This window comes from Xiphias gladius, chromosome 14, assembly GCF_016859285.1.
Source record: "Xiphias gladius isolate SHS-SW01 ecotype Sanya breed wild chromosome 14, ASM1685928v1, whole genome shotgun sequence".
NCBI classification, from domain to species: Eukaryota; Metazoa; Chordata; class Actinopteri; order Istiophoriformes; family Xiphiidae; genus Xiphias; species Xiphias gladius.
In genome coordinates, this window is record NC_053413.1 from 14,965,207 (window position 1) to 14,992,465 (window position 27,259).

At 40.5% G+C, this 27,259-nt stretch overlaps 2 protein-coding genes across 3 annotated transcripts in view; one reads left to right on the top strand and one right to left on the bottom strand.

The window, feature by feature from the left end:
* The window catches only part of clcn2a (chloride channel, voltage-sensitive 2a), a 43,805-nt gene that overhangs the window by 8,869 nt on the left and 7,677 nt on the right, over positions 1-27,259 (bottom strand). Inside the window, exons 2-20 of one of the 2 annotated variants that reach the window (XM_040142792.1) lie at positions 21,000-21,168; positions 15,346-15,477; positions 14,023-14,151; positions 13,510-13,643; positions 13,140-13,220; positions 10,379-10,402; positions 9,869-9,947; positions 7,341-7,466; positions 6,804-6,888; positions 6,281-6,382; positions 5,424-5,508; positions 3,777-3,932; positions 3,623-3,692; positions 3,422-3,532; positions 2,650-2,863; positions 2,252-2,385; positions 841-1,064; positions 340-451; positions 158-204 (exon numbers count right to left, since the gene is read on the bottom strand). In XM_040142792.1, coding sequence (XP_039998726.1) covers positions 158-204; positions 340-451; positions 841-1,064; positions 2,252-2,385; positions 2,650-2,863; positions 3,422-3,532; positions 3,623-3,692; positions 3,777-3,932; positions 5,424-5,508; positions 6,281-6,382; positions 6,804-6,888; positions 7,341-7,466; positions 9,869-9,947; positions 10,379-10,402; positions 13,140-13,220; positions 13,510-13,643; positions 14,023-14,151; positions 15,346-15,477; positions 21,000-21,168 — 2,214 coding nt within the window. The other variant, XM_040142791.1, reaches the window with a different exon arrangement.
* On the top strand, positions 21,561-24,087 carry LOC120798509 (zona pellucida sperm-binding protein 4-like). The gene is made up of 8 exons (XM_040142793.1): positions 21,561-21,905; positions 22,022-22,209; positions 22,624-22,721; positions 22,810-22,967; positions 23,056-23,248; positions 23,350-23,497; positions 23,596-23,671; positions 23,902-24,087. The coding sequence occupies exons 1-8, from the start codon at positions 21,620-21,622 to the stop codon at positions 24,018-24,020; spliced, it is 1,266 nt and encodes a 421-aa protein (XP_039998727.1). The 5' UTR covers positions 21,561-21,619; the 3' UTR covers positions 24,021-24,087.

The following is a 27,259-nucleotide window of genomic DNA, read 5'->3' on the forward strand; positions in this document are numbered from 1 at the left end:
CAGGAGCAGCAGGAGGAGGAGGAGGAGGTAGACGGCATATGCGTGGGACTCGGAGAGCACACACACAGTTGCATACCATACGCGTCAAACTCTTACAGCACACTTGCACCCATGCATTTTTTTTATATCCTTCTCTCTTTCTCGCTCTTGTGCTCACCTCCAGCAGCTCCTTGTCTTGTTCAGCACTGGAGAGCGTCTGAGAGCCTCGGAGAGAAAACAACAATCAGTTTTTATTAAATTTGGATTTGAACTCTGACCTTTTTTTTTAAAAATCAGTTTGTCCTCTGTACCCCACATCAGTGTTACTCTAATGTGTCCTACTTTGTGTAAAGTACATACTATTTGGCGTCTCTGTGTCGCTGATGGCAGACACAGTTTTCAAGGCAGATTTCAGAGGAAGCTGAACATTGGTGACCACAGGGCTGAAGGAGGAAGACTCCTCTGTGGAGATCTACATGGAAAATATATTAACAGAAGAAGCCAGACACAGGCGTACATGCACGCACGCAAACACACACACACACGCAGATAACACAGAAAAGACAAATACGAGCACATGCATGTAAACAAACAGGACAGCACAGGTAAGGGCACAGACGACAGAGACATAGGAGACATGTGTTAATGTAAAAGTAGTAATAAAGGACATTTCCACAGTATGCAAACACTTACCACAACAGCTGTCCAAAAACTCCATCTGTGCCTTTACCTACTGCTACATGCTTCACACATGCTGTGTCTGATCCACTTTTAGTCTATTGCTACAACCCAACCCAAGCCAGACTTCGCCCCAGCCCAGCCCTGGCGCCCCCGGACGCCTCACACCTGTTGGGTGCTCACCAGGAAGCGGACCCCTTGGCGAGCGCTGGTCGAGGCGTTGATGTGGGTGTGGGCACAGGGCGAGCTGGGGGTGCTGTCAGTGGTCAGGCTAGGCAGGTGATCGTGGGTGCCGTTGTCCTGGGCAAGCTGGCGGAGGTACTCCAGCCTCCGCTGGCGCCCCAGCTGATGAGAGAGCAGAGACTGGAGCTGCAATCGTTCTATGGAGCCCAGGAGGATCATAGAGTCTGCAGGAGAAAGAATGAGAGAGGAATGATAGACAGCATTGGCAAGAAAAAGCACAAAATTGACAAAGGGGAAATCAAATTATCAAAGTGGTAGCCAACAGATTGGGATAACAGTGCAAAAATAACAAAGGAAATTGGACTGTTTGAGATTTTTCTATAGTAGTGTTCATATAAGTTTCGGTATAGTCACCAAACAATACTTTTTTGATAGCTCTATTTGAAATCTAAATATGTTTTTATGCAAAAATTTTTCCATTTAACAATAGAGGAAAAACTTCAGTCGTTCAAGAACTTCGCCAAAATAAAATAATCTAAAATTGGAAACATTTTGATTTAACTCAAGAACTCCTTTTTTAGTAAAAGTAAACATTCAGAACCAGCTTTCAGGACTAGATAGTTTTAAATACTTGGTGCTACAGACACATTTCGTTACATAACAAAAAAGTATTAAGGTTTGATAATTGGCCGTCGTTGCATATATTTTTGAAGTGAATGTTTCTTTTCTAAGACATTTTTTCAAAATCTTATCAGACATGTGAATTCGACTGACTTAAGTCCTCCATCCTGTAACATTAATAGATTGCTATAATGTAAGTTGAACCCAGTTAGTACATTTTATTTATTTCAAGATGGATTTTAGATTGAAATACATGACTTGTAAGAGCGGCCATAAGTGTCTGGACTAAAATCACAGCCAAATTGTATGTAATTGTGGAAAACCTGAAGCCAGAAGAGTGGAGGCTGTTACAGCAGCGTGTTTATGCCTGTGGTTTTGGAATGAAATGTTCAACAAGATTTTAGAACTGGCTGCGGGGATTCGCTCCCATCCAGCATAAACAACATTAGTGAGGTCTGACACTGATGTTAGGCAATAAGGCCTGGCTGATCACAGTTCATCTCAAAGGTGGTGGATGGGGTTGAGGCCAGGGCTCTGTGCAAGGCAGTCAAGTCCTTCCAGACCAAACTCAGAAAACCTTTTCTTTATTGACCTTGTGTTGTGCATGGGGGCATCGCTTGCTGAAACAGGAAAGGGCCTCCCCTATACGGTTTCCACAAAGTTGGAGGAGAGTTTGTTTAAACAGAATTGTATCCAGGAGTATGAAGATTTCTCTTAATTGGAACTAAGAGCCCAAGAACAAACCATGAAAAACAGCTGCGTACAATACATATATTGTGTATGCACTTACCTCTGGATTCCACCAGGGCCAGTGTTTTGAGCTGACCAGTCAGCAGCATCTCCTGCAGGTCCCGATAGGAAGAGTTAAGAGTGATGTAGCGCACATCCCTGACCATGATGTCCTCCACACGGATATTATACTTCCTGAGACGTGGGGGAGGGGAGAAGATAGAGGTTAAGTGATGAGAAGGGGGAGCGGGAAGAAGTGGAACTAAGAGAGGGAAGGAAACGACAGGCAAGAGAGGCAGAAAGAAGTGAAGAGAGAAGCGAAGTAGTGGAACATAGAACAAATGGGGGCACATAATCACTGTGGAAAGAATAAAGAAACGCAGGACAAGTGTCTCCTGGGAATTCAAACAAACAGGTGGGTAGAACAAGCAGGGACACAGATTGGACACACTGACTCACTCGTGATGTCCCATGCCCAGCTCAGGCAGATAAGGAAGTTTCTTGATGCGGATGATGGAGTCGTAGAGAGATGGTTGGAGCGCCTGGGCCACTGCATTGGCCAGGATGACGGCAATCATCACAGGCAGGATGTGAGAGATCTGACCGGTCAGCTCAAACACTATGACCGCTGTGGATACAGTGTGAGTGACTGCGCCAGACAATGCTGCAGCACCTGTGTAGGAGGGAAGCGAAGAGAAATCATTATTTGTCTGTTCTCTTTACAGCCCATCATATTTAGTTTATAGGGGAGGATTTAGTGTATGATCAATCATGTTTTCGACAGGAATTGAAAATTAGACTGTTCATTACGCAATGTTGATTGTGAAAAGTAATCAGAAACGATTAATCAGAGAAGAGTTTAAAGCAAGACTGCAAATCCAAACAGGATTTTCTGCAGGATGTCATTCTAATTCATAACACATAACGCCATCCTGTCGCACTAACCAGTGAGACACGAATGTGGCAATTTTGTGTTGAACAGTTTTATATTTTACTCCGGTCCAAAATGTAATGTTCAACTTAAGTGGAATCAATTTTCATCAGTCACTTTCTATAAGCTGGTATGAAGTGATAAAAATGGCTGCAGCTTTGCAGCAGCAGCGATTTCAATCACGCAGGAGAGAGGAGGGGTGAGAAGTGGTCGGAAAATTAGATATGACGGCAAATTAGACACAAAATGGTGAATTAAAGTGCAGCATATATATATAAAGAACAGATTTAGAGCACTCACCAACTACAGCATAGCCACCAGGAACTATGGGATACACACTGCCATCAGCATGTATGCCATCAGGAAACATGGCTGCCATGATCTCTCCAACGAGTCTGCCAAATGCTGCACCTGTCCATCACCAACAGATACAGAAACAAGTTATCTTAAGGGGTTCTTATAGCTACAGGAGAAACCAATAGAAAAGTAGATTTTATTCACCAATAAGGAAAACTGGCATGAAGGCCCCACATGGAACAGGCATGGTGGTGGCCACAGCAGACATCCAGAACTGAAACAGGGAGAGACACGTTTGTTTGAGAAGAAATAAACATCGATACATCATCATCAAATGCTACATGTTGCCAAGGCCTACCTTCATAATGATGAAGAGGATGAGTGTGATGAAGACGTTGACCTGGGGGTGTTTCCAGGCATGGTGGTGGCTGATGTAGTCAAACTCCTCGGCCACGCCCTGGCGGCACCACGTACGGTTGTCGAACAGCGCGACCAGAGACTCATGCTGTGTCAGCTGACAGGTCGAAACAAGGAGGAAAAGTTATCTGAATCTCTGTGAATTGCACCGTCATACCTGACTGGCCTGTTTAGGAGCAGCAAACGGTCAGCAGCAAAGACTTTGGTGGGATCCGCATCCCCTTGAAATCCCTGCAGCCAAAATGCTGCATTCAAGAGCAGCTTGTTGTGTTAGTGGTGCTTTCTGAAATCACCCAGACGTGTTTACACGGGAACAAACTACTGGACAGACTTTCAAATGTAAACTGAAATCTGGACATCTTGTATACCTGAGTCAACGACATGTCTTCAATACTGGTTGATATGTTTTTAATTATTTTAAAAAGCATTTAATGTATTTGCCCAGGGCTCCCTAGAATGTAGTAATGATACTGAGGGGAATATCCTGGTGAAATACAGTATACTGAACTGTCAGTTTTTGCTCTGCAAACAAATAAACAAACAAAACTCTGTCTTAACTGGTCACTTTGGGATATTGTTGGGTTTTAAATTTGTGTGAAAACAAAACTAAGACTTGTCTGTCATGCTAGCAGCTCTGAGACTGTACTTAGACACAGCATTGGTTTGAGCTAAATGCTAACACTGACATGCTAACATGTTCACAGTGACAATACTAACATGATGACCTTTAGTAGGTGTAGACTGATGAGAATGTCACTGTTTTCAAGGTATTTGGTCATAAACTTAAGTATTGGACAAACTGAAAATTTGACATGATTGTGGCGAAAGAGGAAAAGGATCACTAACATCATGGGGGTTTATCCTCTGGGAACCATGAATGACTAGAAGTTTTCATGACAATGTTTCATGAAAATTTCATGTTGATTTATTTCAGGCGGAACCAAAGTGGTGGAACAGCTGACTGACAGAATCGTCCCTAGAGCTGTGCTAGCATGACTAAAACTCTCCTTTCAGGGTTAGATCATTTCACCTGCTTCCAGCACAGCGCTGCTTGTTTCAAATATTGATATTAATATAACTTTCTTGATACGAGTGCAGCAATGTGTTTTATTCCGTCTTGTTTCAGAACTTCACATAAATGTGCATCACTATCTGAAAAGCAGGAAAACTGCACTGGAAAAAAAAAAAAAAACTCAACCGGCCAGCATTTTTTTTTTCTTGTTATGAGAGTCTGAAACTAAAAGGCTTGTGATGCAGGATGAGTTTGCAGTGTGGCAAACATCAGTTTTCTCTTGGTTGCATTAGTTCAAAAATTCATTAGAAACGAAAATATTTGATTTACATTTTGCTAACATATTTTAAGCTCCAGGCACTGCACACACTCTTTGGCTATAACTCGTCTTAAGAATAATCCATCGGAAAACATGACAGCACTGGGTAGCTTAAGCTATAAAATATGAGGAACAAAAAATGACCCACAACCCGACACAAATTCTGACTTCATTTAAAATGATCAATCAATCATTTATCAACAATAGAAACATGCTTTCATACTGTCAGAAGAGTGTGAAAGTTATTTTCTTCTCACCTGTCCAGCCATGAACTGCCCAAAGCCCGGAGGGAACGTGAGAGTGGAGACCAGCAGGGTGACGAGAGCAGGGTACACCAGACGCCTGACAGGAAGAGAGGGACTGAGGGGTCATTAATGGGTGCACTTGTCACACTGTATGTGCATACTTGATTTCTGGGTGGTGAGGATGGAAAGGCTATAAATAGCTCCCTGCAATGTGGGTGAAACTGACCCAATTTATCAAAGGACTTCACCTAAGTATCCCACTACTAACATTGTGACGTAAGACACCAAGCCAATATTAAACAAAAGTTATGGGCACATTAGGTATAATTACAGTTTAACATGTTGAAATATTTATTGTGATTTTAAAGAAACAGTACAAAATTTTAGGTAAATACATTTGTTCGATTTCTGGAGGAGTAAGATGAGAAAATTGATAGCACTCTCTTTTCTGTCTGTTAAATATCAAGCAAGAGCCAGGAGCCAGTTAGCGTAGCTTAGCTTAGCACAAAGACTGTAACTGCCAGCTAGCCTGGCTCTGTCCGAAGATAAATAACTCCACTTACCAGCATCGTTAGAGCTTTAGAGGTGCTAGTAGGCAGATTTTCTTACCTTTGGACAAAGCCAGGCTAACTGTTTCCTTCTGTTTCAAGACTTTGTGTTAAGCTAAGCTAACTGACCCTTGGCTGTAGTCTCGTATTTACTGTATAGACATGAGAGTTGTGTCAATCTTATTATTTAACTCTCAGTATGAAAGCCAACAAATGCATTTTGCAAAATGTCAAACGGTTCCTTTAAGGTGGAAAAAGGGACATAGGTTTTATCCACAAAAGTGTAAAGGTTCTGTGTAACATGAGGGTTCAGATACTCACTTCCTCAGCAAGAACTTGTTTATAGTCTTCTGTTTCCTCATGCACTCTACAATCAGCCGGTTCAGGTAGACAAACAGAGCGCCACCAAAACCACAGGCAATCCTACAGACAAAGACACACCTGTTTGGCCTGTTGAACGTGAAACAGAAGAGCATCCTGGGACAAAACAAAGCCTGAAAAAGAATCACTCCTCTACCGAAATACAGTCAACCACTTTTCTAAGGCTCTTAGACAGAAAAGCCAACCAATGTTAATTTATTGTTTTCTCTAATAAAACATTTTGGCATCACACAAATCAAATGTGGCGCGTGGTGATCTTGATACAGGCTCTACTTGTAATCAGCAGAGTAAAAAGTTAATTTCATGCCCTTCTCATTGAATACAAATCAACCTTCAGACTTTCAACAGGAATATGAATGTGGAAGGAGAGGCTGAATGACAGCTCAGATCTCCTCATTAACTCAGGCACCAAACTGCTCTGGGATCAGCTCGATGTGGTGTTGGTCCAGAGAAACAGACTCACCCGAGGATGGCGAATGCTGGCAGCTCCTGAAGGTCAAATGGGAAGTCCAGACGGAAACGGGTCTTAAAGAGAGCAGTGATGGTCTCTGAGGAAAAAGAAAATTGTTCTCACTGTGTGGAGACTGTACAACAATGTTAATTACATTACTCTGATATCCAGTATACACAACAACAACAACAACAACTACTACTACTACTACTACTACTACTACTACTACTAATACTACTAATAATAATAATAATAATAATAATAATACTAATAGGTATGATATAATATAAATTATTCTGTGATGCTTTAATCATTTTAAATGATAGTACTGACCCTTGCCCATTGCAGTGACTGATAATATCATATTCAGTATTTCTTGTTTCAGATCAAATTTTTAGATCTTTATTATCATTGTTTCAGATAACACATGACGACACAGGTAAGTCTCAAACAAACAGAGATAAACAAACACAAATATCGTCATCAAAAAAAGGTAGGAAAGGAACATTGATGAAGTCATAGAACAAGTGATATTTTCTTATGTTTTACCTTCCTCCTGATTCCACACTGCCAGGACTCTGAATATGAAGGCACTGAAGGTGGCAGCAAAGAAGCCCCTCCAGTAGTTCCTCACCGCAAAAAATGTTGAAGTTACCTCAATACTAAACAGCACCCCTGCATCGCAGAAACACGCATCTTTAATCCCACACAAAAACTTTACAGAACTATTTCCTGATCCCACTTTAATCACGTCCCAGAAAGCATCATTATTAGGGTTGCAATTAACAATTATTTTCATTATCGGTTAATCTTTGGATTATTTTCCCAATTAATCAATTAATCATTTTGTCTATTAAAGATCAGAAAGTAGTATAAAATGCCAGTTATAATTTCCCAAAGCCCAAGGTAACGTGACAGTCTAAAACACAAAGACATTTTGTTTAATCTTATTCATAGCAAAGGAAAGCATCAAATAATCAACTGTTTCAGCTCTAAGTTCTCTAGCTCTAAGTTTTTGTTTTGGTAACACTGACTTAGCAGAAGAAAAAAAAAAAAAGTTTTAGCACATCATCCCACAGGCCTCCACACTTATAGGCAGCTCTCGCCAGTCATTATTAGTATCTAGCACACCTTGAAATAAGCCAACACAGTAACTTCCACCTTCTAAAATCACCCGTTTGTGTTGCTCATTGTTTTGAAAATGCTAACAAGCTCCATAACATGTCTGTGAATCCTCCTGAATCCTGTCTGGTTACTGAATGTGTAGTAGATACTATACTGTATGTCAGTATGATCAGAATGAATGAGGAGAAGTGTCAATCATGTGCCAAAAACAAGCTTCACTTGCTTCATGTTGTGTAGCCACAAGCATCTATTCTATTCTACCCTGCACAAACAATACACACAAGAATCTGACAAAAAAAATCATGACTCAAGGCTTTCTTGCTGGCTTTTTTGGTCTTCATTATCACAGTGATGTGAGACGCTGATAAAAAAAAAAAGCTAAAAGATCTGTAAACAAAGCTAGCAAGGACCTTGAGTTAAGATTACCTTGTCAAACTATTATCTCCAAGATTAGACATTAACTTTCACACTCAAGGCTGGACACACACATTACAACAAAACTTATAGTCTAAAGCCTTGCTAGTGACAGAGGCTTCTAAAAGCTCAAGTGTTTATGTCTCAGCCCAGTACAAAAGTGTTTGACTGAACAAATAACAGACTGATGATTTTGATCTAGGGTAAATTCAAACCTGACAGTGGCACAAGAGGAAAGGTAAGGAGGTCACCAAAATTCTACACAAATGAGCCAAACAATTATGACCACTCAAAGATGAAGCAAATAACGGTGATCCTTAACAACAGCACATGTCAAGATCTGGGATATATTAGGTGATAACTGAACAGTTGGTTCTTGTAGTCAACATGTTGCCTCAGACCTGAGCAACTTTGACAATGGCCAAATCGGTATGGCCATACAACTGGGTCAGAGCATCTCCAAAACAGCAAGACTCGTGGCGCACTTCCCGCCAGCATAAGTATCTATTAACAGTGGTCCGAGGAGGGACAAACCACTGACCAGCGCATCATCGATACGCAATGGCAACAAAGGCTATACCGACTGGTCTGAACAAACAGGAGAGCTACTGTGGCACAAGTCACAGAAAATTTTGTCCCATATGCAGCAGGAGGAATGTGTTGGGACACATTCCCCCTGCTGCATGTGGGGCTGCGTAGCCGCAAAAACAGTCAGACCATTCCGGTCATAATGCTTTGGCTCATCAGTGCAAGGATTCATCTTCTGGAGTCGAGGAATATCTACAGCAGAGTAGTTGGATATGTAAGCAAACTTTTTTGGGCCATTTTGGGCAGCAGAAACAAGTTGTGAACACAACACTGTCGTATTATCACCTTTTAAGTTAATATGGTGAAACTGTTGCTTATTTACATATTGAAATGTTATGGAGCAACATTATTGTTCATCTGGAGTCGTGTTTACTTGATAGCTCTGTTTTTGGTCTCTACCAACTCCTGAAGGATATATCTAGTTCTTTAGCCGCTAAATGCTCCACTATGTGCACCGGCTACATGCTAACTGTGTCTGTCTGCTGTTTGGTGCTGACAAGGTACTGTACTGTGGGTTTTTAGAGCTGAAAACATGAGTGGTGGGAATGAATCAAAACGACTAAACAATGTGCTAAAACTCTCTATAAAGCTCCTTAAAGCCAAGGCCAGCTGCTATGTGTGTTCACATAGATATTGATTATGCCACATTAAAGATAACTTGATATGGACTAAAGTGTTGATTGAGAGAAAATTTTTTGACCTGTCTAGAGGAATTGTAACTGGGTCATCTAAAACAATGGGAAATATCCTTTGACATAAATACTGAATTTAATATCAGTCTGACCAGTGAGATACAGTACATTGCTCTGAATCAGAATTAGATTGATGGACTGACCAAGACTGACATCCTCTGCTGCTTCCGGGGTAAATATTCTCATCTAATCAGCTCCCATAATTTTCTATCATTATTAGATACCATTCAATCCGAGGCTGCAGCCATGTTGTCTTACCTCCAATAGGGGCAGCAAAGCAGCAGCCCACACCCACTGCACACGCAGCCGACAGCATCTCTGTGTTCCTCAACTCGTTCTGTCCGAACAGAGTCAGACACACACACAGACACACAAATCCCAACAAGTGTACATATACATGCAAATGCCACAAACACAAAATACACAACAGATGCATTTCTCATGAAAAACCAAAGTCACCACCTGTTTACAAAAAGCTATTGCTGAATCTTCTTACATTTGATGAGATTACAAATATGAGCGATGGGATATGGGAGGCCATAATTGAAAACAGAGGATTGAGTGTTGAAATCATGGAATGAGATGTTTGCATTGAAGCAAAGGCAACACAGATCGATGCCTCGCTGTGACGGTTCACTGAACAGAATCAAACATAGCACAGACAAATGGAAAGGCATCAATCTATCTCAGCCTCTGAAATGGGCAGCATGGATTATTAATGTTGATGGAATTGGTAATAAAGTTACTATCTGACTCATGCATTCATACCTTGCTTCCCTCAAAGGGCTCTTCCTTTAGCAGTAAAAGTGAAACATAAAAAAAAAAAAAAAAAAAAAGACAGAAATATGTGTGAGTGCCATCTGTGCGAGGGGAGAGGTTACCTTTTTTTTTATCCTCCTCCTGAAAGACATCCAACTCATTATCCAAACCACACAAAATCAAACAAGCAGCAAATGAGCTTCAGCAAACACAGTCTTGATTCCACGGTGGACTAAACTAACACGTTCCCAGACAGATTATGTTTAATGGCCGTAGTTGGCCCCTGGACTATTTGAGTCTTTCTAACTATGCTGACACGCGTTTTTCTTCCTCCACATCACTGTAGTCTATCTTCCTCCGTTACTGATGGGGATGTCGGTGTTGTTGGTACACAGAGGAGAGCTCTCCCAGTAGGAGACGCACAGCACATTTTCCAGTGTAGAAATAGACAGGAGCCCAGGGTGAGTTCTCACATGAGTGAAGGCGAGAGTGTGTCCTGGAGAGTGGCAGAAAGTCAAGGAAATGTCAAAGACTTTTCATAGTTTGTGTGTTATTTCTCTTTCTTTTGTACATACTGACGAGGACCAAAGTGTAGAACAGAAACATGAAGAAGATCCTCTGAAATTGGTCAAATCTGCCTGGTCTTGTTTCTTTCAAGCCCCTTTTTTGGAAGCCTGTTGCAGCAGTTCCTTCTTTTTACTCATTTTTGGCTTTTCTCTTCCATTTCGTATTGGCTTCTATTATATACAGTATAACACAACTCTATTTTTCACGTATATCTCGTATTCACTGTTATATCTATATAACAACTAGAACTATATTTATATTATGTATATTTTATATGTTACATCTATAACAATTAAACCTCAATAAGGCCTGCAGAGGTGTACAACTTGACTCTTACCTCTGTAAATATATATGTGCACAGCTTCATATACAATTCTCAAGTCATGTTATATGTAATACAGTAATGTAAATAGCCTCTGAATGCCATTTAATTTAATTGTCTTGTATTGTTGTATTTATTATTTTAATTTAGTTTAAGGGTTAAAGGAAAAATCCAACCTAAACCATTGCTGATGTTCCGTGAATTTCTGAGCACATTTTATTGTTTGCAAATAACTGGCCAAACATAGATCATATAAACGTTTTCTACTATATTAATCATCAATGGTAAACATCAATATTTGGAATAAGTCCCTCAAGGTACATTAAAACAAATGTCTTATTGGAAACCACAATTTGGCACATTAAGTAGAGAGGCATAAAGGGCGGAGCTGGTCTGATGGTCAAAGAAACGGCTAGTGATAGAAAGGTCCCCAAATTAGAGATGGCTAATGAGGTGGCCCTTAACACTTAATTGCTCCAGTGGAGAGGGTCACTGGCCAACAGATCAGACTGTGGTTGTACTGGTGTACATCAAATTGCGTGAGTGTGAACAGAGTATTTCTGAAAAAGAGATCATCAGTCTCTGTGAAATTTCCCTTGATTAAAAACAGGTTAAAAAAAAAAAAAAAAAAAAAGAAATACAGCAATTACAGTTTTGAGTGAGGGGCAACTGGCAAAACATCTAAAGAGATACAGTATAACGCCCAGCTACCGAACAGGTTCAATTCATTCATTATTAATTAAATTAATGAGGATTTATTCAAGTCCTGAATTAATCATCGTTACCTCAAACGATTATACAAAAGTAAATGAGGCAGATTTTGAGGAACAACACTTTAAATCATTTTTTGATTTTAGAACTACTAAAGAATTCACCTATGAAACTGACCAATTTGAATGGAATTTCATTTTTTATTTATTCATTTAATTGTTTAACTCTATAAATTTTATCTCCCCAGATTGTGGCCTGCTGGAGAATACTGAAATCCTTTTACTTAGTTTTTTACCTATTCACAATCAAATTTGGCAAAACAAAAACAAAAACAAAAAAACCCAATTAGAATCAACCTTTAAAAACCAGCATGTTTTATACGGTACTGTGTGAAAGTTTTAGGAACTTTAAATGATTAGATTCGTATCCATCACACAGTACTATCAGGGAAGCGTCTGATTGGTCCTACATTCATTGGGCAGTATGACAACAACCTCAAACATACAGCCAGAGTCATAAAGAGCTATTTTCAGTGGCCAACAAGAAGAACAAAGAGCCCTGCGGCAGATGGTCTGGCCCCCACAGAGCCCTGATCTCAACAACATGGAGTCAGTCTGTTATCACATGAAGAGACAGAAGATACTGAGACAGCCTCAGTCCAAAGAAGAACTGTAGCAAGTTCTCCAAGATGCTTGGATCAATCATCCTGCCAAGTACCTTGAAAAACTGTGCATAAGTGTACGGAGGAGAACTGGTGCTATTTTAAAAAGGCAAAGGGTGGTCACAGCAAATATTCATTTGAAGTTAATTGATAAATAAAGTATTCGTGGCATTATTTATTTTTTAAAGCATCCACACTTTCCTTTTAGCGCTTAAAACCTTTGCACAGTAATGTATGTGCATCATGATAAATCCCCCAACTTTTAAGAAATATTACATGACAACACTGTCTTCTAAAGTAGGCACAGTCATGCTTTATCACAAAAATAAGTCTGGAATACACTGATCAGAGACATAAACCTAATTCGCGAAATGTCGGGTAGCTGCAATCTGTAAGAGGCATAATCAGGAAATGTCCTCAAAGCTCAGTAACTCAAACAAGTTTGAAGTTGTGCGTCTGTGTGTGCGTGAAAATCTGTTTAAAAGTTTTAATGTAGTTACCATTTTCACCATGTAAATCCCACCAAAAACAGCAGCCATGAATTTGCTAAGGAGAGCAGCACACAAGCTGGCAACATGAACGAAGGGTCCCTGAGAGGGAGGACGGGAGAGAGATAAGGATGTTAGCCGACAGAATAGGACTGAAAGCCCATTTCAGCAGTGTACTCAAGTTCAGGGGCATTATTTAAAACCTCTGCAAGATTGAACCTTAACAGTAAATCTGTTTTATATTTTTGCAGCCATGACGTTAATGATACTGCAAGATTATTCTATCCTCCCAGCAGGAAACTTCAAAAACTGTTAAGCCAACTGTCTTGTGTAATTTGTACAGCCAAGAAGACAGTGATCAGAAGAGATGAAAGAAGAATAAAACCTCTACCTCCTTCCCGAGGGGCATCCCACTGCCCAGGGCACAAGTCAGGCCAATGACTTTGGCCACAAACGTCTTAAAAGTCAGATACTCCTTCAAGACCACCCCCCTCAGAATCGTCTTCATCTCAGGAATACCTGAACCTGCAAAATCAAAACAGAGATATGCCAGGTGGGATGATGGAGTGGAGAGGAAAAGTGAGTTGAAAGAGAGCAATTACAGAGAGAGGGATGAGAAGAATAAATGAAGAGCAAGGGGGATGAGGTGAGGGGAAAAGCTGTTTAATAATCATTGTTTTCCATATCTCATCACAGGTATAATTTTAATGGATTTCCTGCAGACGTGACCACTGAGAAACGTACAGCACATGTCCTTGGATGCCTTATGGTGCATTATAGGGCAAATTACATTATTCAAACACAGAAATGTGACCATGAATTAGAGATATGGATACATATCTTTATGCATAAACTGTTTAAGTGTGTGTGTGTGTGTGTGCGTGCATGCACTCGTGTATCTTACCCACAGCCTGAGGTGCCAGTATCTGTGTGAATCCTGCTGAGAAAGTGATGAGCACTACAGGGTAGGTGACCCAGGCGATGTACTGCAGAAGCATGTTACTGTCCAGTCCACCATACATCCACTTCTGTGCTGCACATACACACACATAAGTAACTTCATCACAGTATGATGCAGTAGAAAACTAAATCCTTTAATGACCAATTCATACATCTATCAAGGTTTATCAGTTGTGAACAGATTCGAACAGATTTGTTTTTTCCTCTTTCCTATGTTGCTAATCTCGCAAACCCTTTAGGACCCTATGTGATCTCTCCTTTTAAATGTCAGTATTGCCAGCCACACAATATACAGTATTTGTTGTTATTGAGCTGTACCTATGTTTCTTTTGTTAAACAACTTTGCGGCCGTAAAATAGTGACTTGATTGTCAGTTTGCCTAGTTAACTGACAGTGTTTATGAGTGGCAATCAATCAGATCCCTATTTTCTGCTCGCTCAGTAGTTGGGTAGCAAAACAGAAAAATACATAAATGAAAATGACTAAACCATAAGTTGTAAGGTGATCACAGAGAGCAGGAGGGGACTAAACCAGAATGTCCGCCCCGCTCTTTAACAGATGTTGGCTGTGATGAAGTTTGTTGTCTGCCTATGTTTTCAGATTCATCAAAATTGGTCTGGGTGTAAAAGGAGCTCTTGATGCACAGGTGAATAATCTCTCCAAGAAAGGAGAAAAAAATCCCCAGCAAAATGTAATATTCTGAAGACTTTTTTTCCCTCTCTTGCTACAATTCCCTGCTTTCTACTTCCCTGTTCCTCACACTTGTACGACACATCTGGGGAAACGCTACACAAAGCAGAAAAACAGTTTAAGATTTTTTTTTCCAATATACAAATGTATACATGGATGAATGTTCCAACACCTTCAAAAAAAAAAAAAATCATTTAAAAAAAAAACAAAAAAAACCATATCTTATTGACAATAGAAAGAGAAACTAAAACTTTAATTTAAAAGAAAAATAATCAAAAAGTAATCTGTACTTAGGAATTTACAATTGTATTAAGGTCAAAATCAGGTCAAAATTTTCTGTCTAGTTAAATTGGTTATTAAAAGCAGAAATCTCAGCACCGAGTTAATTGAGTGTCAGCGTTGAATTTGGTGAATGTGGTGCTACGTGGGAGTAAAACCATATTTATTGATCCTTTAAATGTTAATAAAAGCCATTTTGTTTGCTACTGTTCAAAATCAATATAACTCAGCGGGCAGTACACCAGTCAATTTGTATTAACATTTTACTTCTCCTTCTGACTGTCTGTCTCTTTCCTACCTTCTTGGCAGAAGGCGATGGCGTAGTCCATGACCCAGCTGACCAGAGCCATGAGCAGCCCCAGCAGAATGAGGAAGATCCAGTCCTCGCCCACCCGCGAGATCAGGAACTTCTGGCAGCGAGACGCACACACTGAGGGCACCGTGACAAAGACAAAAGAGAGGCTGAAGGAAAGCAACGGTAAACTCTCTGGAATAAATCTTCAACGTGTGATGGGACTCCAGAGAGACACATGTTGGTATGAGACTCAAAGAACCAGCAGTGTCAGAGAGGAAGGAGAAGAAAGAGGCGAATATGTAACGACAGAGGAGAAAGGGAACGAATGGAAGGATTTAGGCAAGGGAAGACAAAACAGGTATATTTCATACACATAGGCAATTCAAAGTGCTTTATATGTACATATTGTAACGCATTAAATACATTAAACAAAAAAACAAAAAAATTCCATAAGAGAACACTGATTGTACCTACAATATAATACTGAAACAAAAATTAAAAGGGAAATTTTAAAGAAATTTAAAAGATAAAATGTAAAAATAATCATGAAAAATAATTACAAGAAAGGTTAAGGCATAAGTGCAAGGAATAGTTGTGCAATATAATAATATATAAGAAATATATTTTCATATATATAAATCACCATACAATTTAATATTATCAATTAAATTGCACCAGCATATTAACTGTTGCAGATCAATGAGGAAGTCTGATTTATGGGATACTGGATTCAAGGTATGTTTGCCTGGATGTACAATTGTCAGGTATTTAATTAACTGAAAATAGCCACAAAGAGACATTAGTGTTTTAAATCTATAAATGTTTTCTCAGCGCAATTTCCAGAAGTATTACTATATTCATTGTATTCATTATTTTATGATGTATGTTTAGATGAATCTGAGAGGCAGCAGGGCTTCATATCAGAAAATCATAGTCATGAGATGTATTTTGGTCCTTAATTAGATGAGAGATTTATAGACAAGCAGTAGTGAATTGACGTCTATTTTGTGACACACTGTAAACACACTGGTGTTATTTTTTCTATTTAATTTGTCTTTGTGAGGACTCAATGAGATGATGTTTATTGACACTTCTTTGAGGGATGCCTGAAAAAGAATAAATTAATTAATAAAAAAAAACATGACGTTAGTGTAGCTTGGTGGAAGTAAAAGTCATGATTGGATATGAATCCTCTAATTATTTATGGGGACAAATAAAGAGAGGGGAAAAACAACCAGTTATTCTCATGCTGTGTGAATAAAAGGATCCGTTTTTAGGCGAAAACTAAAGAAGACTGGGGATTGATAAACACAGTGAGTAGAGTGGACAGAGAGGTGTTGTGTATTTACCAGGTACTAGTGAGCAGTGAAAGAACAATCACTCTGTCCTCAGCCACCTCAAATATGAGAATACAGAGACAAAACAAAGCTGGGTCACAGTTATAAATTCTGCCATTACATTATAATCTATAACTCTGAGCTAGGTCAGCTAAAAGAAGCATCACTGGACTAATTTCTTCTCTCTTGTCTGCGGACACTGCCAAAGCCTGGAATTCACTTCGATATCCAGAGCAGTCATGGATGTGGCCGTCCCCAGAGAAGCTAAAAATGTGCTACTAACACATTTGCCAGATCCATATTTCAGAAAAAAAACGCTACAGTCAAGATACCCAATCATCCTGGTTGGAAGTCATTTAGTGACGCTCGTCATGGAGAAAACTGTCAAATATTAGGAGAAACCAACAGAGCAACAGATGTGTCAGTGACGGAAAAACAGGGTGATGGGAAAGAGAGAGACAGGAAGACATAGACCAGGCAGACCATACTGCTTAAAAAGGATAAAGCTGGTGATTTTGTGTTATATTTTCTTACTGTCAAAAAAATCCCATTCTACTAAAGCTGTGAGTTTTGCCTGGGAAGACAGAGCCAGACATAGATTCTTCAGTGCCACAGGCTTCCATTACTTTCTGTTCAAAAACTATTTAAAAAAAACAAACAAAAAAAACGCTGTACTTCGTGACATGTAAGGCTGGAACAATTATTTTCATCGTTAACTATCTGCCTATTATTTTTTCAATCAGAGTTCAAGGTTATGGCATCGGATCGCCATCGTCTTGCTTTGTCTGTACAACAGTCCAAAAATATTCAGTTTTCTAATGTAAGACAAGTAAAAGCAGTAAGTCCTCAGTTCTGAGAAGGTGGAACCCTCTAATATTGGGTATTTTTGCCTGGAAAACTACTTATTTAATCTGCGATCTATTTTCAGTGAATCGACTGATTTAATGACAAATAGTTGCAGGTCTGGTGATGTGTTCCTTTGATGCAATGAACATGAGCACTGACGCACATTGTGCGGCTGAAAATAGTCTCCAACGGATGTTTAACATTTACTGAAAGCTACAGTTCCCAGTTGTTTTAGGAAATTACTGAGCGTTGTTGAAAAATGAGAGTAAATATATTCATGACTAATTTTTTTTTAAATTTATGTCTTCTATACGAACCCACAGGCTTGGGGCGAAATGCCACAGACAGTATAGGGAAGTCAGAAAGAATTCACAGAGATTCACACATCGTTGACTTTGGTTTTTTTTTTTTTTCCTTTTACATGGGATTTGTAGCCAAGAAAAAAAAAAAAAAAAAAAAAAAAATGATACCGTGTAGATATAATAGACAAAGTAATGAATTTAAAAAAAAAAAAAAAAAGACATTGCAGCAGTCTTTCTGGTGCAGGATTCAGGTCATGGGGGGGATGCTGAGTATCCCGAGGGAGGTGGGGCACAACTGTGTGCATGACGGGGCAAGCTGTCCAGTAGCCAGGCCACCTGCTTGATGGCAAGTAGCCGACAGAACATGCACGCGGAGTACACAGGCAAACACACATGTGAAGACAAACCTGTCACACAGTGGATACAGAGTTTACAAAAAAAAAAAAAAAAAAAAAAAAAAAAAGGAGCATTTCACTGAGAGAGGGAGAGAAATCGATCTGTGTATATTTGCTTGGGGTGTGATTTTTTTTTTTTTTTTTTTTCCCCTCCCACAGTTCATGTGAGAGAAGCTGGGCAAAGTCCCATTCCCACAGCTTCTCTGCCCCCCTCCCACCCACACACACACACTCCCATTTTGTCTGGCACATGCCATACTTCCATGTGTGTCTTGGCTTGCACTCACATCCGCAGGCTCAGTGGCATTCACAGATGTCTTCTTCTGATCCCATAATAAAAAAAAAAAAAAAAAAAAATCACACCCCAAGCCAGACATGTTCGATGTTTGGCTTCAGGTGACGTACACAACATGTGACACAGTACATGATGCTGATCCGCGGAGTAACTGGTGGACAGAGATCTGAGAAACGTCAGCTATGAAATCCTAGAAAGATTCACCCCATGAGTCAAAATAAACACAGTGAGGCAGTACGTATTTAGCTCTCCATGAAGACCGGCAGTGGAGCCTTTAGCAGCATGTGTAGGCTGCCTTGTTCAAAAGCTGCAGCTTCAGTTACTGATCTGAACCGAGGCACACACTCGTAGTCCATCACCCACAGAGATGATGTTCCCACACACGTATATATGAGAGGAAAAACACTACAACTCCCACTTCCATCAAATCTGAGGGTTCTCTCCTTACACATTACCTAACAAGACAAAAGCAAAACCCGTCCAGCTTGAGCGTCTATCCAGAGATGAGTCCAAAAATATAAACGCCTTTTGAGCTATGAGCAAACAGCACGCAGACAGTGAGCACGCAAATCACTCTGGCTGGCTCATGATCTGAGAGTGATTGTTTTAAATGGCCCCCATTACAGCCAGCGAGCGAGGCTGAGCTGATATAGTGTAGCTTTCACCTATGGTGCAATTTATCGAGCTTTAATCAAATCACTAGTCACAAGGGCAAAGAGGCAGAGACGGAGCCTGGAAAACAGCCACACGGGCTCACTTGTGCAAGCACGTGTCAGAGCAAAGACTCGGCCTCACTCTCCTTTTTCCTTTTCTCCCTTCTTCTGAGATTATCCAATATGTGTTAAGACTTTGTGTATTGATTTTTGTACTTAAACTAAGACTGTTTTCATTATCAGTCATCACTGTCAGTTATTTTCTCAAAAAGTCAAACACTGTGGGCCCTCCAAGAAACAAACAATCAATAAAAACTGCAACTACATTTCCCATTTCCCATAATTTGGGAGATTCAGTGAGTTACACTGTGGGCTACAACTTAAGCCCCATTTTTTTTTTTTTTTTTTGTATGTTTTTGTTTACATTTTGGCACGATGGCACCGTTAAAAGTATGCTGAATTACTTATTAGAAGTCCCTGTGTGCAATGTATCCATGGATGTACTGACAACTAGTACTCGACTACCTTGATACTGAAGAAAATTTCAAAAAGTTATAATTCTAATGCAATTTCTGGGGTTACAAAGATTGCTGTTACAAAGAGCATCTTTTTAGTGAGATTTCTAAGCAGATTTAACAGCCTACACCCAAAAGACATTTAACTTAATATCACAGAAGACTAAGAAAGAAAGAAGACTATCAAAACCAGTGAATTTTTGGCATTTTTACTAGACAATGACAAATTATTTAATAGTGTGTTTTCAATTAATAACTGGAAAATAATTTTCTGTTGATCAACTAATCAAATAATGGACTACACATTTCAGCCCAGGGAGCTAATTTGGGGTTTTATTTTACTACGTTATAAGATATCCATCTCTAAATTTCATCCACCACATCAATACCGAGCAGGTGAGGGAAATTTCATTTGTGGAGCTCACAGCATTGAAAAAAAATAAAATAAAAAAGGCTCTTTTACTATTACTGTGGATAATCCCCCGACTTCAACGTGAATTGTTCTTTTACAGTGAGTGAAAAACTCCCCCCCCGAAGTTCTAGTAAATTAATTTGGGTGAACTGACCCTTTTAGAAATGCATTTCCACTCTATTGACTTGCAAAATGATCCCTTTAATTTCGGTAACCTGCATAAATGAAGGATGACTAAAGTGTAAAGAAAAATAAGAACAACTGGAGGAAACACACACACACACACACACACACACACACACACACACACACACACACACACACACACACACACAGTCACAATCCTTCACTCTGTTATTGTTGCGTACATCAGTCTTAAGTGGAGCTGTCTTCTGGTGCCACTCCCTCATCTGCAGTCAACTGGGAAGGCTAGATATAAAATAATCTGACAGTTCAGATCAGAGTTCCGCTCACAAAAACAAAAATACACCCAGAGCAGAGCATCATCTCTACACACACACAGAGGCGTGTACACGGTGGGCCACTGGCAGCCGGCAGAGGGGGCTGTCTGAGTCTGACATTGACACAGCCCTATTGGCTGGAGGTCATTGCTCAGATCAGTCACATGTAATTGTGTTCACATCCTCTCCTGCTCCCTTGCGTCAGGTAGCCTCTCTGCTGTACTTTAAGGAGTCAGTGTTTTCACACAACTTTCACGCTTGCTTGAGCGCTGCAATCTGCTGCACAAGGCTACTGCAGGGCCAGACACACACACAAGATCCATTTTGTTAACGTGCATTAAATACTGCTCTGGTCTGACCTTCAGGACATGTCTGTGCACTTCACTACCTGCATTCTGCAGGCACACTCCGAAGAGGATATGTTACATGATCATCACTTACATTGGCACTTTGCACAGGGGTCTTTCTCATACTCCAGCAGATCTGCAGCACGACTGCGCACGCTGGTGTTCCGCCGCAGTCCTCCGCCGTCCCGCGCTCCTCCATCCCTTAGGCGGGCTGCTTCCTCCTTGGCATACACACCCAGCTCCTGGGTGTACCGCCCATACATCTGTGTGTATGAAAGACAGAAAAAGAGAGCTTTTGTTCAGGTACTGCAGGTGGGAGGCAGTGAAAGAAATGGCAGTTTGAAGCAGTAGTTTTTTCCATTAATAGGGTGTTAGGTCACAGAGTAAACAGAGCCAGGTGTCACGAAATGTACCGACTTCAACTCACAACTGTGCGAAATTCACAGCTTTTCCCGAGTCTCTTTTAGAAAAAAAATATCCACTCCACTTTGACTCAACAGCCATGACTCCTTTTCAGACAGATGAGCAGACAATAAGCTCCACCTGTCAGCTCCCAGCTGATAACTCTGCAGGGCTGCCACACAGTTGACTCCCTAACGATGAGGGGCAGTGCTCTTTGAAGATTACACATAATCAATCGTGTATAAAGCCTGCGTCGGAGGCAACAGGTGCCGTTGTTGCAGCTTTGGTCAGTGTGTGGTTACTACCACCATAATGGAGCTTTTCAAGTGTCTGTTTGGTGTGGTGCTAGTTTTTGTTTCAGCTTGTGATGTTACTGCCCAGCCTTACTGGACGCTGCCTCTGCAGAAACATCAACCTCCTCTTCCTTCTCGGCTGCCTCAGCAACCGTTGAAGGTTCCTCCACCTTCAGCTCCCTCTGATAAGTGCCAGGTGGGGGAGAGTGAGAAGATCCAGTGTGGGACTTCAGATATCGCAGCCGAGCAGTGTGAGAGCATAAACTGCTGCTTTGATGGGCAGCAGTGCTACTACGGGAAAGCAGGTATCTATGCTCTCGTGCAGTTTCTAGTGCCTCTTATGCAAACACTACATGGTGAGTAATAAAAAAAAAAAAATGGAACTACATCAGTGAAATTCATCTGTCATCTTCTCACCCAGTGACTGTGCAGTGTACCAGGGATGGCCAGTTTGTGGTGGTGGTGGCTCAAGCTGCCACTCTGCCCCACATATCTGTGGATTCAGTCAGCCTGCTGGAAACTAACAACCCCTCTTGTACCCCTGTTGGTGTCACCTCTGCCTTTGCCATCTTTCAGTTCCCTGTGACTGCATGTGGTACTACAATCAAGGTGGGTGGGTTGTTGTTGTTGTTTTTTTTTTTTTTAAATTGATGTGCTGACAAAGTTTTAGGCTCAAGTTATTTCCTTAAATTTTTAAAATTATCATTCAGTCTATAAATATCATAGCTGAGTCTACATCCATGTAACTGTAGCCAAAATAATTTTTTTTTTTTTTTTTTTAAGTTCCAAAACTTGAATGTATTCAGTTAAAAAATAAAACTGGGCTGGGACCTTTACTCCAAGACATAACCCATTTATTTCTCTTGTCTTCACCTGTCCACTAAAGGCAAAATGCCAAAAAAAACTTAGCCAGCCTCACTTTAGAATGAAGAAATGTAGGATAAGTGGGATTTTTAATTATGACCCAAACTGTAAAAGCTTATATTAAATCTTTGAATCTATTTCAACACTACTTTTCTGCAGGAGGAAGATGGTTATGTGGTGTACGAGAACCACATGTCGTCTTCATATGAAGTGGGAATTGGCCCCAGAGGATCAATCACCAGGGACAGTCATTTTGAGTGAGTTGACATAAAATCAATCAGCCTTTGAGTTTGCTCCACTGCTGAGGTTTCCTGAGATGTTGGGTCCTCTGCCCTTTCCTGACAGGTTGCTGTTCCAGTGTAGATACTCTGGTGCTACTGTGGAGGCTCTTGTCATGGAGGTGAACGCAGTTCCACCTCCTGTGCCAGTCGCAGCTGCAGGACCCCTCAGAGCAGAGCTCAGACTGGGCAACGGACAGTGTCACTCAAAGGGATGTGTGGAGGGTGAGCAGCACAAGAGCTTTATAACAATACCAGCTAATTCAGAATTGCTCAATTTTATATACTGACACTTGGCCTCTCCTGGTTCCAGAAGAGGCAGCGTATAGCTCCTTCTACACTCCAGCAAACTATCCCATCACTAAAATGCTGAGGGAGCCTGTGTATGTTGAGGTGCGAATCCTGGAGAGGTCTGATCCAAACATTATCTTGACCCTGGAGCACTGCTGGGCCACCTCCACCCCTAACCCTCACAGCCTGCCACAATGGGACCTTCTGGTTGATGGGTATAAACATAAGAATATGAATTTAATCACTGGAAAATTTTTGTAACTTCCAGCATCTTGGGTTCATGTTTGATATTAACCTGAGGTATTCTTGGATATAGTTGTCCCTACCATGATGACCGTTACATAACAACAGTGGTGCCTGTGGATGGCTCCTCTGGGCTTCCTTACCCATCACACTACAAACGTTTCATCATCAAGCTGTTCACATTTGTGGATCAAACCACCTTTACCTCTCAGAAGGACATGGTACAGTTTAGCACTTTAACATTAGTTTCAATAACTGAAATGTAACACTAGTTTCCTCAATTTTGTGTAATAAAAATCAACTTGCATTCTCATTTCAGGTCTTCATCCACTGTGCTACAGCAGTGTGTTATCCCAGCAGAACAAACTCTTGTGAACAGCCATGCCACCGGCAACGTGAGTAGCACCTTACGCCAGCCACTAAATTTCATTTGTGTTTATATAAAATAACAATATTAAAATGCTTGTCAATGCGGTTAAATACAGCTACTTTGGCCATGTCATAAAATTCAGGGAGGTCCAAACTTTTGTGTTTAAATTGAGTGGAATCAAAACTGATTCACTATTGTGAGAATACATAGATGTAAAGTGACATGTCATTTTTTTTTTTGTTTTTTTTTCTCCAGGGAGAGCAGTGGCTGCAGTGAGGAAAGTGTCCTCAAACCAGAGGGCTCTAGTCTCAAGCAGAGAGGTGATCCTGATTGAACAGAAGACTACATCTGCTCCCAACACCAAATCAAAATGATGATGGGCTGCTGGCAGCCATATCTGGCCAAAATTTTCTTTTAAATAAAAGCTTGTCAAAAGCGCATGCTTAACTGGCTCATGTCTGAAATGCTAGTTGAAGGTCACTATTTTAACATTTTTTGTTGAGTGCTGATTTCTCAGCACAAAATCAGCAAGGTTTAGTACAACTGACCACTTTACTGCAAGTTTATACTTAACTGACATATGTAGTACAGAACAATGAAGACATTTGTACATTCTAGTTAACAGCTCCGACTCAGTGCTTATAGCTGAGGAAAAGGAAGTGAGTCTTAATGCAGTGGTATGGCATGAACATGGGTGGGGTTTTTTTATTTTTTTTTTTGGGTAATTAAAGTGATCTTTCAAGCATGCCACGTTAAGATGAGCATCACGATTCCTCCAGACTCACTGGTCGTCTCATTTCTCTTCTCCCTTACAATGTTTGCCTGATAATGGCACGTTTAAGTTTGTGTATACTACAACTTGCAACATCTCTCCTCCACTGCTTTGCGCACCACCTCCTTTTTAGTCCCACTCCAAATCCTCCACCCCACCCCCCCAATCTTCATTGAAATGGGCATCACGACTTGCTCCTTCTGCTCATGTGAACAGGAGCAGAGCAGCTGTTTAGGTTTGGCTCTGACTGACAAGTAGAGGACCATCCACTGTCTGGATGCTCATCTCCCTGCACTTCAACCTCCAATGTGCTGGGAAGCATTTAAGCAAGATGCGGCTATAAATCACATTCAGACAGCAGCACTGCCTCATCAATAAGCCACACAGCAAAATCCCAGAGGGATCAGCCAATAGGTGCAAGACGAGACACTAACAGCTGCTGCATGAACATAAACATGTCAGGATTGAAATGTAAACAGGTTTTGCAACTGATTAAAAATGCTGTTAATTAAAGCAACCTGATGGAGACAGTTTGACTATTTTTGAGAGACATGTAACAAAGGTCCGCATCCAAAATCGAACTGGAGACACTGTAGTACATGATACTGTAAGCCTACCAGGAAAGTAGGCAATGGCATCGGGCTTGAATACACCTGTAGGTGAACTGCAACGACATTCATCGCTGACTCTGACTCTTCCGTTCAGTACATTCAGTCTGTTGCCTGTTTAAACTGTTACGTTCAGTTCATTGTAAAACTTGGCCTACAAAAGCGTTGTTTATAAGGTCAATAGCTCAGCGGCCAGCTATTTGCAACAGTATTATATAATAGTTTCTGTGGCTTTTGCAATAAATAAGCCTTTAATGAAGTATTGACAATGCAGCTCTCAGTCACCAGTGAGCGGAGCTGCACTGCTAAAAGACTCAAACATTGACTGTCATTTAGTATAGTCAGTTCACTTTAAGATTCGGTTTCAAAGATGAATGTACTAAACACAACAGGACACCCCGTTTTCTCAATTTTGAGAACGAAACGGTCATATTTGATACGAAAATCCAATTTTGAACACATAAAATACAAAAGCAAACAGAATCTGAAAACCCCAAAATGACGGCAATTTAGAGGGGAGTTCCACCTCACGTACATCAAAAGAGAACCATAATGGCTGTAAGTATTGCCTAAATTAAATGACCCATATCTGTCAACTTATAAAGATTTTAACCAGTGAAACATTGCAATGATGGTTTTCCTGTTTGGTAACCGGTCTACATTTTATCATCGCTACACCGCTAAATGAAACTTATCTACGCTCAATTTCCACTTTCCTTCTGAATCTTTACGTGTTGGCAAAGACATTTCCATGCACCCACACATACAGCATAGACACATACAAACCCACAACCAGCACCAGACAAACTCCCACAAGGAGTATAAACAGGGCCTGTTTGTGTTTCTTTCTTGGGCCTGTGTGAAACCAATCACTGGCCATCTGGAGCACGGCCCCCTGGGAGAGCAGCAGGTGGGACCCTGTGGGTTAAATGAGCTGTTATCTGTAACCAGTTTACCTCCCACATGACCAACTTCTGTATCTACATTAGTCAGTTTGCCTCCTACATCACAACCCTTTAAACCAGTTCAGCTCCTGCCTCCCACAGGTTGCTATTGACTGGTTTTTCATAGACCATAATGCCTACAAAGAGTAGTGTTCCAGTTCAGCGCAAAATTATTTTACAACAAAAGAAAGTTTGTTTACACGCAATTAAATTTTTGTCTAAAACTGAAAGATCATCCAACTCACATTCATCTAACTAACTACATTGGCCAATGATAGACTGACCAGCATCCTGGAGCCAGAGAAATTCATATGGGAACAACCAAGGAGAGGAAGCCTGAGTAGAGTCGACTCCTTATTTGAACAATAATTCTCATAGTCACCTCCTAGAAACAAATTAGAAGAAGCCAAATAAACTATAAAGGAATCCAACTTCTTGTAGAAAAAAATCCTGACTTTGCATCTGGAGGCATGAGAGAAACTGCAGACGGAGCTGAAGCTTTTGATCAGTTGAGATATTCTGGGGGTACGAGTCAGTGACCACCTCTGCTTAAAAAAAAAATAGAAAAATATGCATAAATATTGTGTAGTCTGTCAGTAGTGCCTACAGGCTCCTTAAAAAAAGCATTTCCCCCCACATTACACGTACAGGTTTAAAGATATTAAATTAAGGATTTCTGTTCAGATGATTACCATCAGCTTTTACAGTGGCATGAAAAGGTTTGGGCACCGCAGGTCTACTGTGAATAGTTAAGTGAGTAGAAGATGAACTGATCTCCAAAAGGCATAAAGTCAAAGATGAAACATTTTTTTAATATTTTAAGCAAGATTACTTTTTTATTTCCATCATTTACAGTTTCAAAATAAACCCAAAAAAAGGAAAAAGGGCCCGAAACAAAAGTTTTGGCACCCTGCATGGTCAGTACTTAGTAAAACTCCCTTGGCAAGTATCACAGCTTGACGACTGTTCCCTGAAAGTCATGTTTGTGCAGGTGTTGCTACAAAGTAGAACAGTGCGCCACCAATCCAGACTCTGTTAAATCTTCCTGAAGGTCTTTAGCAGTCAAACCTCTTAGCAGTCAAGTTCTCTCTAAGAGTTTTCTTTGTCTTCCAGACTTCAACTTGACCTCAACCATTCCTATTAACTGCCATTTCTTGATTACATGACGAACTGAGGGAACGGTTACCTGAAAACACTTTCTTATCTTCTTATAGCCTTCTCCTGCTTTGTGGACATCCATTATTTTAATTTTCAGAGAGCTAGGCAGCTGCTTAGAGGAGTCCATGGCT

Excerpts from the sequence above, each read along its gene's own strand:
- LOC120798509 (XM_040142793.1), top strand. The coding sequence starts at position 21,620 with ATGGAGCTTTTCAAGTGTCTGTTTGGTGTGGTGCTAGTTTTTGTTTCA. Across the intron at positions 22,210-22,623 it reads CATGTGGTACTACAATCAAG|GAGGAAGATGGTTATGTGGT; the intron begins GTGGGTGGGTTG and ends ACTTTTCTGCAG. Across the intron at positions 23,672-23,901 it reads ACAGCCATGCCACCGGCAAC|GGAGAGCAGTGGCTGCAGTG; the intron begins GTGAGTAGCACC and ends TTTTTTCTCCAG.